Source organism: Parasteatoda tepidariorum, chromosome 4 (assembly GCF_982258835.1).
Source record: "Parasteatoda tepidariorum strain Cologne lab strain chromosome 4, Ptep-v5.0, whole genome shotgun sequence".
Taxonomy (NCBI): domain Eukaryota; kingdom Metazoa; phylum Arthropoda; class Arachnida; order Araneae; family Theridiidae; genus Parasteatoda; species Parasteatoda tepidariorum.
This window is the reverse complement of record NC_141758.1, coordinates 89,904,222-89,919,669: the sequence shown is the minus strand read 5'-3', so window position 1 is coordinate 89,919,669 and position 15,448 is coordinate 89,904,222. Positions and strand designations below refer to the sequence as shown.

Genomic DNA, 15,448 nt, shown 5'->3' with positions numbered 1-15,448 from the left:
GCTGCAGGGACAAATTGTCTTATCAAAAGCGAAAAATAGTAACATTTATAAATAATATACTTCCCTAATTTTTACATAAGTGATTTCAGATCTTAATTTTTTTTCTTCAAAATTTTTAGTGATCTTCCGGTTAAAAAAAAAATTTAGATCGCAGCATTTTATAAGTATGATGTGAGAAGATGGTCATAAGACTTATAGGAAGAAAATTAGTTTCAAAACTTTAAATTCATTATATTTTAAGTTATATAATAACTTTAAATACTTCCTTGTTATTTAAAAACTGAAATATGCTAAGAGTTCTTTCCTGCTGTAGAATGAAGTCTGCATTCAAGTTATTAGGTTTTTGTAGAATTTAAAGATAATTGTCATTTATCCCTGTGTAAATTTCTGGTATGTTTGATTTATAAAGTAACCACTGACAAAGAAAAATGAAAATAAAGTGCAGAATTACGCATTTTTTGGGTGGGGTGACTATTTTTTGTGAGGCTTTGCAGATTAAGGATAGAGTGTGATTAGTATGACAACCACTGCTAACGTTGTATTAAATGTGACACAGATTATCTGGAATCTTAATTTTTTATCTTATGGAAATATTCTTAAATGGTTAACTTTTTATAAATTTTTTCTGACTGTCATTTTAAAAGAAAAATTTCTATAAAAACCTTTGTGCTGAGAAAAGGCAAAATTAATTGTATTTAACTTAATAGTTTCTGAAAGGGTAAATTTATAGAGTTATAATGCTTATCACACAACAACAAAAAGTCACAATCAACTGAGTTGGTAATCTTTCGATTTTTTAAATTTTTGTCCGCATTCAGTGTTCAGAATTGAATTGTAAAACATCAATAGAAAAATAGATAATAAAAGTGTGGATAGCATTCGAAATCTTGTATGCGCAGGAAAGGGTAATTTAATTGAGCCAGTGCAAGCAGTCATGTTCTGCAGAAAAAAGTGCTACCTCTACTTTCAGGGAGTTCTAGCAGCATATAATTTAACACGTTGACTGCCATGTTACCCATATTTGGGTGACAGCAAAGTTTCTGATCAGGCTGCGTCACCAATATTGGGGTGATGCTGATTTGACTACTTGTGAAGGATATCTGTATATATATAAAAAGATATTTCACAAGAAGCAACAAAACTATTGAATTGTTATGAAAGTAATACAAAAATGATTTATTAAGAAAATGATTGCGAGTCTCGTGAAAGCTTACTTGTTCACGGCTATTTGACTCTCATAGAAATAACTTTTTCTTTTCGAAATTTTAACTAATTAAAGAATTTAAATTATGCTCCTCTTTACTCTGCGAAGATTCAAACTGATCTTGTAAAGTGGCGAGATGAGAAACATGCGAAGCAACAAATTACAGGGATGAGATTCTTCCGCAGATTTCCGCTTTTTCTCAGATTTTTCCATTTTTCCCGCTAATTTCCGCCGAAATTTTTTTTTTTTTTTTTGCACAAGTTAAAATATTTTATGAGGAATTTAATTTTCCGCGGAGCGAAATTATTGAAGTCCTCATTCCTCTCTTAAGTTTCTCTAAAAATCATTTCCTTGGGATAAAACTGGTTGACCTTTATACAGGGATGAGATTTTTTTCGGTTTTTTCTCTCGAATTTCAGCCTTTTTAACAAAAACTCAGATTCTCTAAAAGTTTCGTTTTTTTTATTTATTTATTTATAAATATCCCGTTTTTTTAAAAAAAATTCAGTCGTTGAAGTCAAATTATTATATTTATTTACGATTTTCAAAGAAAGACAGAAAATTCAAACTACGTCCTAGCTGCTAATCCTTCCGCATGTTTACTTATATTAGCTATTTTCTCCGATTTCACGCATAGAAAATAAGATTTTCCGTATTTTTTATCCGTCGGCCGGATAGCTCGTATTTTCGTAATTTAGACGTCGCTGCTTCTTGTATTCTGGAGAGAAAGCAAACAAAAAAAGCGAAAAAAAAAATAGAGGTGGATTTGTGCTGAAAATATTTATTTGCTCATTCAATTAATCTTGTAAATTTTTATTTATTGTGTAAACAAAAAACAATTCAAACAATCCTTTTAGAAATCCCAAGTCCCGACTCTGCAAATATCTCGATTTTTATTCACGCGATTTTAATATCAATCATCGATTTTCGTATTTACCTGATATAAAAGTTGCGCATTGCAATTCTTATTTACGCTTTTTAAATACCGTACATTATGACTCGTATTTACGAGATTTAAAAAATCTAATATCGTGTTTTGTATTTTTACATTTTTAAAATCGCGATTTTATTATCAAACATCGATTTTCGTATTTACCTGATTTAAAAGTTGAACGTTGCAATTCTTATTCAGGCCATTTAAATATTGAACATTGCGATTCTTATTTACGAGATTTAAAAAACCTATTTCGCGATTTGTATTTACGAGCTTTTAAAACCCTTTTTAGCTACCCGAGCTTAAAATCTAATGCCGTGATTTGTTTTTGCGGTTGTAATATCGCGCGATTTTAAAATTATGCATCTTGATCAAAAAATTGCGCATCATGATTTGCATTTTTTAAATTCGATGTAGAGTTTTATATGCACGTGATTTAAAAGCCTCATATCGGGATTTATAATCCCATGGATTACAAGTTATATATATATATATATATATATATATATATAAATATTCTTGGATTTCCTCTTTTTTACTTTCTGACTACTCTCATCCCTGAAATTAACAGACATGATACCATGGAAACAAACTAAGCTAGATATTCTAGGACCGCCAGAGCAGAGACTCGCATTATTAAAATATCAGTGGGAGTACTTAGAATACGCTTCGTATAACGGTACTTGCGGCCTGAAGATTTCCCAATAATATTTATAGCATAAGTAAATAATTGATATATTAGCAATTTCGAGTTTTTATCTATTGCAATCTTCGTCAACGTAATAGACAATTCGATAGATACTAAAGCCAAGGCTGAAATGTGTGATAACGTCCAAATGCTCGCCATCAAACCCAAAACAACACCCATTTTGCAAATGGGTAATAAATTCCGATTGTATTTCGCACTAAGTGAAAAATTATCTTCCACTAAAAATAATTCCTTATTACCATAAAAGTTTTTGTTATAAATATGGTGAATACAAATAATTTGCTTATCCAAGATAAAGGTGAATAATGAAATGTTAATGTCATCTGAAAGGATACAAGGACGAATCGGTAGAAATCTGGAAGTATAAGTTTCTGTTGTCGTAGGCTATTGAGGCAAAGTTTTCGATTGTTCTCGGTTTCCAGTGGCGCCATCTATGGCCACGAATTCGACTTCTGCAACACCCATTTATAGGGCAAACCCATTCGTTCATCCACAGATCGTAATTTTGACCTGTACCAGAAAACGATCCATCTCCAATTCAGTACCCCCAGAGGTATAATTCGTTGTGGGAACATGGAGGACTTTGTGACCCGACAGACTTAACGTGCACGAGGAGTCTTCGGTCGTCTGGCTTCGAACTCCCGCTCTCACGGAGTTGAGTTCAACGCTCTGCCAACCAGACCCATAAAAGTTTCTATCCACAATAAATACCTACTTAAGCGCTATATTTTCCATTGCAATTATGAAAGAAGCGATATGTATATTAATGTGTATATTGAGTAATTCTTTATGTAAGTTACCACATTATCTTGCACGCTCATATATAAAAACTTGTGACTATTAATTCTCTTGACTCGTGTAGTTTCATTCGACTCGGCGTGAAAAATTATTTCCTCACTTGTCTAGAAAGCAATGCCAGATGCATAAATTGGTACAAGTACAAAATAGTACTTTTTTTGTGCATAAAACCCTTTTAACTTCCAAACTATTTGACCGATCGTCTCGTGATTTTTCAGCCATTGTTTATAATTAATTTTGGGTATCAATTTTTCCGTAGGAACTTTTTTTGTTGTTGTTGCTATAATTACCACACTATACGTAGCGTTTCCAGGATTTCCCAGCCAAGTGGTCGAAGTGCCTCGATTTTGCTGGGCATGATATTTAACTAATGCACCATCTGTTTTTTTTTTCTTAAATAATATGTGAACCATGTCCGAGCTGTGACAGTATTTGTGTCATCCATTTTCTGCATGACTTAAATATCTTAGTGGTTTTAAACCTATCTGAAGTTTTTTTTTTAATATAGTAGTGGTTTTCAATTCACCTTAGATATCATAATTCCATTAAAAGTTTACTTGCAGGCCACTTTAAAATCTAAACATCAGTAACATTTACAACTATAAAAACATTTTAGACTTTGGATTCATATCAAAATAAATTAAGCACGTCTAGGTTTTGAAATTTTACAATAAGCATGTTTTCAGTGTTTAAATCCTTTTTTCTTCCCACAAACTAAATATTCCAGCAAAATTTCATAACTTGAGAAATAAAAATTTTTGATATCATTTTTTAACAATGATATAAACCATTTTTTCATTTAAAAAAGTGCAACTTGAAACTTTTGCACAGACCACTAATGGTTCCTCTACCCTCGCCATCTTGAATTTAAGGTTTAATTTTTCCTTTTCTTGTGTTTGACGAACTTTCGATGATATAACATTATTCGACCACAAAATATCGTCTGAAAAAAAAAAAAAAAAGGAAAAATAAAGAGGTCGTTTAACCGCTTGAGTGCTGAAGAGTTTTCTTATATATATATGGTAATAGCGCGGAATAATATGCGTACAACACTACTAACCAACTACTAACAACCAACAACAGCGTCGCCGCACTCAAACGGTTAATTAGATGAGGAGAAATAGCGCCTAATAATTTTTAGAACCTCTAGGGAATTTTTCTCTCAACTAAAAGCAATAAAAATATACGATTTGTGGTTACTAGTGATCATTTAAAATTATGCATTTGTCAATTTTCAGGTTTTTTAAAATATGTATAGATGTTTATTACAGTTTACGCTAATGAAAACCGACTTAGGATGATCGATGCTTAAAAAATTATAACGTTAATTGCACAAAAAAAAATATTTATCAAAAATCTAAATAAATAAACGCAAAGGTATGCTGTTTTTAACTACTTTTCAAAAACTTCTGATTGCAGAACAGTATAGGTATAATTTTGCCAGAAAAAATTTAGAGAATCGAAATTACTGCACACTTTATGTATTTTCCCCTCTCGTCTCCACTCCTACGTCAGAGGAGTCTCGTAACCGAAATCAACTACCAAGAGGGTCGGGTGGGGGAGAAAAATTTAAATATTATTTTATCCCTCTTAATTAAATTTACTGTGCTCAACAGTATATTTCGATTCATGTAATATACAAGGCCGCCACCCAATCAGAATTTGAGATATAAAGAGAGCGGTATTTTAAATTCTCGTTTAATTTTCTCTGACAGCCGTGATGGTTCAGGGGCTCGAATTCCGTATCCGGCTAGCACCGACTAATGCTGACGTAAAATATCATCAGTGAAAGATGGATTATGGGTTAGAGCTCCCTTGCCATCAGGCTAACTGTGGGAGGTTTTCCTCTCCATGTAACGCAAATGCGAGTTAGTTCCATCAAAAAGTCCTCCACGAAGACAAGTTTCCCCAATAGTTGTATCCAGAAGTTTCCTTGTCTTCTGGATTGGGTTCAAAATTACAAGGCTACAGAGTTAAACATTAGTAGTCGCAAACCTCAAAAATTGGGTCGGCTATTCGACGACGGTTATACAATAAAATAAAAATTTTCTCTGACAAAATAGACAATACAATTCTGCATTCAGAAGTTTTTTAAAAGCATTTAAAATGTATGCAGTTATCTGTTTTCAGATTTTTAATAAATATCAATTTTTTTTGTGCTATTAGCTTTATAGGAATTTTTTTAGCATTATCTTAATCGGTTTCAATCAATTTAAACTATAATAAAATTAAATTTTGAAAAATCCAAAAGCTGACACATGTGAAGTTTTAAATTACTTTCTCAAAACCACAAATCGCATAATTTTATTGCTTTAAAATTTTGAGGAAAAATTCATAGAAGTATTATAGATTATCAGGCGCTATTTATCCTGATCTAATATTGCGAACTCTTTATTTTTCAACTCTTTAAAAGGTATTGTGCTGTTGAATAATACTAGATCATCTACGATTTGTGAAGTACAAATATCCAAATCAAAAATTTTACATAAAATCCAAGATGCCGAGGACTCTTAAGAACCACAGTATTAAAGGGTTTAATTTTTTTCTTCTTCAAATTTATCCACGTCATTTTATGTGAATAAGATTTATTTTAGATAAATACTTCTTTCTAAATACAATAACAAATTTATAAAAATAGGACATTTGTTGTTTAAACAATAGAAACATTTTTAGTTATATAAAAACTAAATAACAATGCATAACTAAAGATAAAAACTCTAAAAATATATATAAAAAAGATTTTTTGTTAATATACTATTTACTTTTCATATAAAACATGACTAAAAATATAACCAACTATAACTAAAAGTTATCAATAACAACCACCATAAAATAAATAAACTGAACATTATATTTTACTTTATAAATAAATGGTTTGAGAAAAATTAAAAAAAATCATGGAAGCACTAAACTAATAAAAAGCAATTTTATTATTAATATTGTAAATTCCAAATTTGGAACTAAAAGTTAACATTATACATTTAACTTCAAATATTGGTTTCGAAAGTCATAGAATTCTGATGTGGAAGCATCTGCTGCCATTAGATATACCTTTTTTATATTTTATTTTCATACTAATACCTAGGATTGTTGACTGACTGTAAGATATATTTAAAATTGCAACGTAAATAATAAGGTTTAATATTGCTTCTTTAAATCTTTTAATTGGTAATGTTTGCAACTTCTGTCAACAAAAATTACGAAATTTTCCTAAAATATGCAGAAGTCAAATTTGTTATATTAGCTTCATTGAATTGCATTTTTGACAAACTATTTATAGTGAAATCAAATGTTAACTAATTTATTCTAATTTTTTTTTCTTTTAAAGAAATACTTTGAGTTATGAATATTTTGTGATTATTGGAAATTGAGAAATGCTGAGAAGCAATCATTAAGAATTGTATTTGAAAGGTTTCTCAAAAGTGAAGAAAGAAGTTCATATCAATTAGAATTTTTAGCATGTTAGCAATCTTTTTTAATTAACGAAGATCTACATCAGTGGCTGATGTTGTTCTTTATGAATATTCATCATAAGTTCTAAATTGTAGCATTAAAAGATGAAATGTTTTTCTAAATATTTGACACGAATGTAGATAGTTTGTCAATCCGTGCTGAGTAGTTAAATCATCAATGGGATTGTACTTATTATGGCAATATTTTTACTCAGTTAAGTACTTTTTTTTAGCGTAGAACTTCCATTTAACACATGTATAAATATCAAATACAAAATATATATTATTCAAATATACACACAATAGTTAAGACACATTCCAGACATTTCTTAATAATTTCATATTTAGGGATGGAACAGCAGCATGACTCTTTCGGAGCAAACAAAACTGACTTTTGTGCACAAATTGTGTGCAAAATTGACCCAAATTTGTGCTTTTTGCACAATGAATATTGTTAGAGTTTTGTAGCAGGCTGGTGCAGAAATTTCATTTTGTGCAATTTGAGCAGCTGTTCCAATCATGTATATTTGAATAAATATGCATGTAAAAACAAAACAAGTTTCTTTACAGTAAATAAAAAGTTCGCAAAAAACAAATTACATATTTAGTAAAAAAATTTTTAATTTATAAAGGAAGACTAATTTAGGAGCAACAGTTTACACATGATTTTAAAACTTGTCTCTTAATTTTAAACATATAAACAAAAGTATGGAAATTTTTTTTTCTCTATGCAAAGAGAGAAACATTGGTTGACTAGCAATTTTTTGTACAATTTTACCCATTCAGCTCTACAACTAACGGAAGATTATTTTTTTTTATATTCACAAAGCTCACTATTAAATTTTAATAGTTTAATTTGTTCTGTTTCTTAAATAAGCTTATACATGAGTTTCTTTTAGCACTTAGATATCATATTTATGTATATAATTTGTTTTTGTAAAAACTACACAAGTTTCATAACTATAATACAAAAAATAAAAATTATTAGACAAGTTGTAAATATGAAAATTATCTTAACTAAGATCTTATAAAAAGTAAAAAATATAAATGCACTGCTTAAATGCAGTTAGTTAAACTGAAAAATAAATGAAAAACAGAGAAATTTTTCTTTTGAGTTTTGGTATTATTTTACATGCATAAGAAAGTGAAAATTTATTGCACACACAATGTATACTACTATTAAAATTATCTCTGCAATTAAATCTTTTTTATTATTATCTGCAATTAAATTTAGTCTAAACATTATAAATGTTATTAAATTTAGTGTAACATATTATTTACATTATTAGGCTTTAAAGAAAAATATGCAAGATATAAAATAGTTTTAGTTAAAGACCTTATAAGCAGAGTATGCTTTGAGAATCAGTAGAACCCGAAAAATCCGAATTCTGGAAATTCAAAATAATTAGAACTGATATTACTTCTCCAAAATTATAATTGAAAAGAATCTTTGTAAAAATATTCTTAAAAGCCTTTTTTTTAAAAAGAGAGTTTTTATTTCTTAAAAATTGAATAAAAGAATAGGAAGATAAAATATGAATTTTAATTAAGGTGAAAATCTGGAGAAATTTGTTGATAAAATAAATTTACATAATCTCTTTTGGTTCAAGTGAATATTTAAAAAAGTATATAAAGGGTACATTGAGCATGTAGTTAAAATGGGAAAGTAACACAATTCGGTGGGAAATAATGGTAAAGCAACAATTTAGTTCGAAAGAGATAAACTAATAACACATTAACCTTTCATCTTTAAAACAATTTAGCATCGGAAAAAATTCAAATTTTTATACCTTTATACTTAATTATTTTACAAGTCGAGTGAAACATTAATTACAATCAGAATTTTTGGATTAATCAAAACAAGCAATGAACATAACTGGTTCAGATTAGTGAAGTTTTACTGCATCTTTTTTTCATTTGAATGTAACTGCCTTGCCCTATTTAAACTAAACTAATGTTTGCTCTTACAGCCAGATTTCTCTACTGTAACTCAAAAATTCAAGTGATTTAGAAATGCCATTTAAAATGTCTCTCAACAAAAAACTGAATAGGGGAGGAACATGTTGAAAGAAATATTAAAATGATATTTAAATGCCCCTCTATGGCAAATTTTAAATGGAATTTATAGTGGAGGGACAACTGTTAAAAAGAGATCTTCCAATCAATTGACAGCATAGATAGTTGTAATTTACAAAATAATTGTATTAAAGGCAAATGAATTTTTTTTAATGCTTTAGTATACGATTTCTAAGGCAACTAAACAATAAAAGTAAAGTAAATTATAATAATGTATAAAATGTATAGTAAATAATCTCAAACATATAAAATACAATTTTTCACTACTTCGGTAACATTCTTTTATAATATCTACAGTATAAAAAATATAGTAACATTCTATAAGATTTCTTAGCTATTTATACTTTTTCACTTTTTTAAAAGGTATGCTATAATCATATTAATCTAAGATACAACAATTTCTTAAACATAATTTTTAAATTATAAAAAACATACTTCATACAAACATTGCATGATATTTATAAACACACAGAAAATGTTTATATTTTACAAGAATACGTTTTTATCCAGTAATATACATACTTCAAACTAGAGATCTTAGAATATAAAAAATATAAATCTCAGAGTATTACATATATATATCTATAAACAATTCTAAAAACAAAACATTTGCTATTGTTACTGAAACCGAATTGTAAATTAAATATGCAAGTTTTGATACATTAAAAAATAAAATGATAAAATTAAATAATTTGTTTTCCATCGTTTATGAAAACTATTTATTTTATGACTAAATCTTTAATCAATAAGATAGTAAAAATATTTCATTGAACATTTTTAAAATGAACATTTTATATTATTATATATAATAACAATAATTAAAGTCTAAATTGTCACAACCAAAATTTCTTTAAACAACTACTTAAAACAAATTTAAGAATGTTCATAAGAAAAGTAAGAAACAAATCTTGTTACATCTGCCCAAAGTAAGAATCATTGGTTAAAATTTGTACTGATTATAAAATTAAATATTCATAAAATTAAATATCCACCAATCCCATTTATTAAAACATACTATAAATAATATTGAATATTACTTAAATCTCATTTATTGTTAATTAGACATTTATTAAATAGTGTTAATTTTTTAAAATTATAATTTAGAAGAATACCTATTAACAGAATGAGAAACAAAGTGTTTTACACTTTCCTCAACTAACAATCATTAAAATCTAAGGTTGAAAAAGTAAAACCCATTTTTTTAAAAAATAATTATTTATTTTAATTTATTGATAAGAAGAATATTCATGGATGAAGAATATTCATTTATTGATAAGAAGAAGAAAAAAGATTTAATGATATGATTTCCATCAAATAAAAACAAAAAAGGAAGAAAATAAACATTGAGAATGGTTATCAGAAAAACATACTCCTTTATTCTTAAATTTGGCTATTTTAACTCGATGCAAAATAATAATAGAATTTTGTTATTTTTGTTAAAAATATTGTTTGGAAATTTCTTTCTTTACAAGTACTTCAATTAAATAATTACATAAAAATAACAGAAATATTAAATAAATAATGAATTATTAGGTTAAAATAGCAATTTTAACCTAATTACAGGTCTATTAATTGGCAATTTTAATTTAATTATAGGTTTCAAAAATCAAAATTGATGAAATAAATTCTTAATTGTTGGAACCGCAGTGACTTTTCCACAGAATCCTATGGTTCCATGGAACACTATTTGGGAACCTCTTCTGTAGATAAAGAGAATTCAAACTTTTAAAAAGTAGTTGGCAATTTTAATTTAAAAATTATTTTGAATTAAATAATAAATCATATAATTTTAGTGAAGATCCTTTGAGCATCATATTCACCAGTACTATGTAAATTTTAATACATAATTAGTAAATTTTACAAAATAATAATGATAATAAAATAACTACTCTAACTGGTTACTCTGGATAAAAATACTTTTAAATATCACGTATAAAATACTTTTTAACAAAAACTCTCAAAAGATTAGTATTCTCAGCAAATTTAAAATTACAAACTAAAAATATGTAACCTGTGTTAAAAAAAAAAAAAAACGGAATTTAATCCTATAGAGATATGTATATGTCAGTAAATAAGTTTAAAATAAATTAATGAAGAATTCTACATACATTTTAAATTATCATTTTCTATCCATAAGCATATTATAAAACTAGTTAATTGATTAACTAGCAATAAAGTAATAAAAACAAATACATAAATTATGTTATACATTTGCAATAGTACAATAATACACTAGTGTATCCTATAGAAAACATTTTCTCTACATCTATAGTTATGCATCTAGAAATACGGTTTGATTATCATTATTAGCCTTTATTTTTCCTTGTCTAGAATATAGTTTTACACAATATTCAAATCATGTATATTATTAAGCAAACTCAGGGGGCTTGTTCAGAGTCCAAATACATGTCTGGCCAATACCTGCCATAGCAACTACTCTGTAACCTCTAAGCTCCAGTTTGTCTAAAATAACTCTTGGTGGATCAGCGGATCGATATTCCTGGCTACAAGAGAAAAAAAAATAGTCACACATAATCTACATGTATGCACAAATAAAATAATAACTAAAAAAAGAATTTAAAATTTATATAAAAATAAAGACAAATTAACTACGAAAAGATATAACCTCTTTCTCAACACACTTATATCTGCAAAAATGAGTGCGTTCTTTTATTGTATTAATATTACCAAAGCAAAATATATCAATACAATAGATTTTTTTTATAACGGCAGGCACTGAACTTTTTGTTCTTCGCTTCTGACGATTCCAGAACTGTTTCTCAATTAATGCTAAACAGTGGGCACCTATGAACCTACTTTGCAGAGGCGAGCAACATTACCCACGCCACAAAATATGCCTGTTCATAGGGTAATACACATTCAAACAACAAAGAGAAACATCCATACCAAGAGCGGGATCCAAACTTGCAACTATCTGCTTCATAGTCAGGTACGTTGAACGCTCAGCCTCCTAGCTGATTCATTGCAATAATGCGAGGAACACAACAATAAGGGATTGATTCTACCCATTAACATAATTTAATCAAGAAAATAATAAATCAATATATACATTTGCATACATAAAGTGGAGGTCATACTTTAGCCAGGCTGACTTTCACAAAAAGAATTCAAAATACTTAATTTTTCCCCTTCATCATGTGTTTTGATACTATTAGGGAGTATATTAGAACATTTTCTCTAGATATTCCTAGAAAAGATACATGCAGAAAAGTGAATAATTCAAGATTTTCTGTGGATAGCATGATTCTCTGATATACCTCACTAATGAAATGTAATAAAATTTTTTTTGTGTGTTTGTTGTATCTTTGACCATGTACAATGCATCATATTTATATATAGAGAGTAACTACAGGTAAATAGTATTTTCTAAAACACATAACAATAGATTTTTTTAAACTCCAAAATAAGTATAATAAACATGACTAATTCTTTCAATGCTGTAATAATGTTTGAAATGTCACATACTTTTAGATATGATGAACACTGAAGTTAAACAGAATAAAAACAAGTTCAGGAAAAAAATGCATTAAAAAAATTAGATTTATTTTTTAGAAATAGGCTTAGTTACAAAAGATGATAAATGAATTAAAGCAACAAAATTAAATGGCTAGGATAATGTTTCATATTTGAAATAATTTTTGGTTTTAATTTCCTATTTTATGAAAATCATTTTTACTATAATTTATTGTTCTACTATATATAATAAGGAACATATTTTTTTTAAAAAAAACAAACAAAATAAAGCATATTTTGAATAAAATGCTATTTATGCAGGTAGAATTAAATAGAAATTTCAGCAAATAATTATTTTAAGCAGTCTTTGTTGTTAAGTCTTTGTTTGATATGAAATAACACAGGCCACACAGATTTGCTTAGGATGCTTAGGCAGGTTCATAATTAGATACTCCTAAAAAATGGAGTATTATTACAGGAGAAGAAAAAAAACCCTATTATGTATTACATTAGTAGAAAAAAAGCCTATTTAAAAAAACTAAAAGTATATATATTTATCAAAATTCATAATTTAAATTTATTTTGATATAAATATAGGTAAGATTTGTTCTATAGTAAAGAAAATTTAGATTTTAATGGCCAAACACCTCTTTATTAAATTTGTTTTAAAATCATATTTGATTCTACATAAAATATTTGCCAAAGCCGAACATTTACTTATTAAAAAAATAATTTTAAAATAAAAATATTCCAAATATATTTAAAGTTTTAGAATCCTTGGTTGTTAAATAAATAAAAACTGCTTTAGCTGAATGCTTGGGTCTGTTTCCCACTTGCAGTATTAGATATGGCATCAATTAAAGTTCTCAATTCGGCAGGGTAGAATCTCTTTATTCCATAATTTTTTAACAGTGAATAATTTATTTGAATGTTAAATAAGTTATTTTTAACTTTCCTAATCCTATATCATATATTTGATTAATGAACTTAAAATATCTTATCTTTTATAAATCAAATTTTCTATAACGTTGTATAGATTTGTTCCTCTTTTGCTGAAACATGTCTGAACCAAAGATAAATTGAAATGTGAGTAAAATCTGAACAAATTGCAGCTTACAAATTGTTTCCTAACTGCACAACCAATTCAGCACCTAAATATTTCATAAGCTCAGGATCTGCTTGCTCATCACCCACTATAGTTGGGCCACTTTCCTGTAAATAAAAAAATATAAAAATTTTGAAAGAAATTTAAAATAAATTATGTTCAAACAAGAATTAATTTAAAAGTTTAATGTGGTAGTTAAAAAAACGTAAATTTGTTAAAGGAATTGCAAAAGTATTTTGAATTTGAAATTTTTATTATACACAGATAAAAAAAAAAAAAGAATATGTTAAGGAAATTGAATATAGATTAATAAGTAAATAGAGTAAAAAATTAAATAGCTGTAGTGAGTTAAAACTGTTAATTAAGTCCAGCCAGGGGTGCAGAAAATTCCCAGAGCCTAAAATTACACCAGAGCACAAATTTTTTAGTTTGAAATTTCCTTCAAAAATATTTCTTTGTTTTTTGTTCAGACTTTTTTTAAATTAGTGCAAACATTTTCTCAGGGCTGTCTGAATTTCTTTCAAACCTTGCCAGTGGAATTAGACAGATATATTTTACAGTCCTTCGTGCCGCCAAACATCAATGTCTCAAATATGGGCAATGATAAAATATTTGAGACTTCAAAGCTTCAAGACATTTGAAAGTCTTAAAAATTTATTGCATTATGTCCACCGGCTTTTGAAATCAAATTTATAACCTCTTTATACATGATAACATTGAAATATTTTAGATTATCATGTTCACAACCATCAGATATCGGAATCAAAACTACAGCGTTACAGATGGAAATTTATTTAAATTTAAATAAGAGTGTTTAGTCAGAGTTACAGAAATGTTTAGCAGCAACTTGTTCCATCCATTTTCTAAAAAAATCAGTCATTCTAAGGTGTCATTTTTGTTTTTTTCCCTCCTTTACTTAAAACATGGTTCCTAAAACATCATTGAAGTTAGACATCACTGGCAGTGGTCAATGAAAGGGTAGGTGACCTTTTAATCAGAATGTGATGAGACCAAGAGTGTGTATCAGTCCTTGTTTAACTGTTCCATGATAAAATGCTAGACTTCAAACGCAGGTTGCCCGGGTGTGGTTACAAGTTATACCTTTCAAGCTGGTCCCTTTCTGTGATGTTTTCTTTTTTAGTTTCTCGTGGGCGGTTTTAAGTTTTTATTACGTACGTTTCATGTATTTATTTTACTTTCAATGTTTTCCTTTTTATTTATTTTTAAATTTGCAAGTTTAAAATTCATTGGGTGCCTTGGCGATTGTGAGACAGGACACGATAAAGAAATATTCTCCTTAAAATGCTACAAGTGAGCTAATGTAATCAAGAATACTGAAAATTTCCCGTATTAATAGTAAATACTATTTCCTTCAGTTGTAATAGTAATCAGCAAAAATAAATAACATGCCATAACCAATTCACAAAATAGAAAGAATTAATTAAAAAACAGTTTCCATACCACTCTTATTTGTGTAGATATCACAACGTAGGGCATTTTAAATAGTAAAAATTAGAATTCATTCAATATCATAAATCTATTTATTTTTCTTATCTTCTTGCGTATTGATAATATACTATTCAATTCTTTGTTCGTAAATTCGTCCTTGTTCTAGCTCAAAATAGCACAAGACAGCTCATAAATGTTAAACGAATTGCAAGGATTCAGTTTAAAAAATTTACACTGAATTTCATCC

The 15,448-nt window shown here is 27.8% G+C and overlaps 1 protein-coding gene across 1 annotated transcript; it reads right to left on the bottom strand.

Annotated features, from left to right (window-relative positions):
• Positions 1 to 9,019: 9,019 nt before the first annotated feature.
• On the bottom strand, positions 9,020 to 15,382 carry LOC107455335 (GTP cyclohydrolase 1 feedback regulatory protein). Its single transcript, XM_016072859.5, has 3 exons — positions 15,214 to 15,382; positions 13,765 to 13,859; positions 9,020 to 11,677 (listed from the first exon to the last, which is right to left on the bottom strand). Exons 1-3 carry the CDS (start codon positions 15,247 to 15,249, stop codon positions 11,542 to 11,544), a joined length of 267 nt encoding a protein of 88 aa, XP_015928345.1. The 5' UTR covers positions 15,250 to 15,382; the 3' UTR covers positions 9,020 to 11,541.
• Between the last annotated feature and the right edge of the window lie 66 nt (positions 15,383 to 15,448).

Excerpts from the sequence above, each read along its gene's own strand:
- LOC107455335 (XM_016072859.5), bottom strand. The coding sequence starts at position 15,249 with ATGCCCTACGTTGTGATATCTACACAAATAAGAGTG. Across the intron at positions 13,860-15,213 it reads TATCTACACAAATAAGAGTG|GAAAGTGGCCCAACTATAGT; the intron begins GTATGGAAACTG and ends TTTTATTTACAG. Across the intron at positions 11,678-13,764 it reads GTGCAGTTAGGAAACAATTT|CCAGGAATATCGATCCGCTG; the intron begins GTAAGCTGCAAT and ends TTTCTCTTGTAG.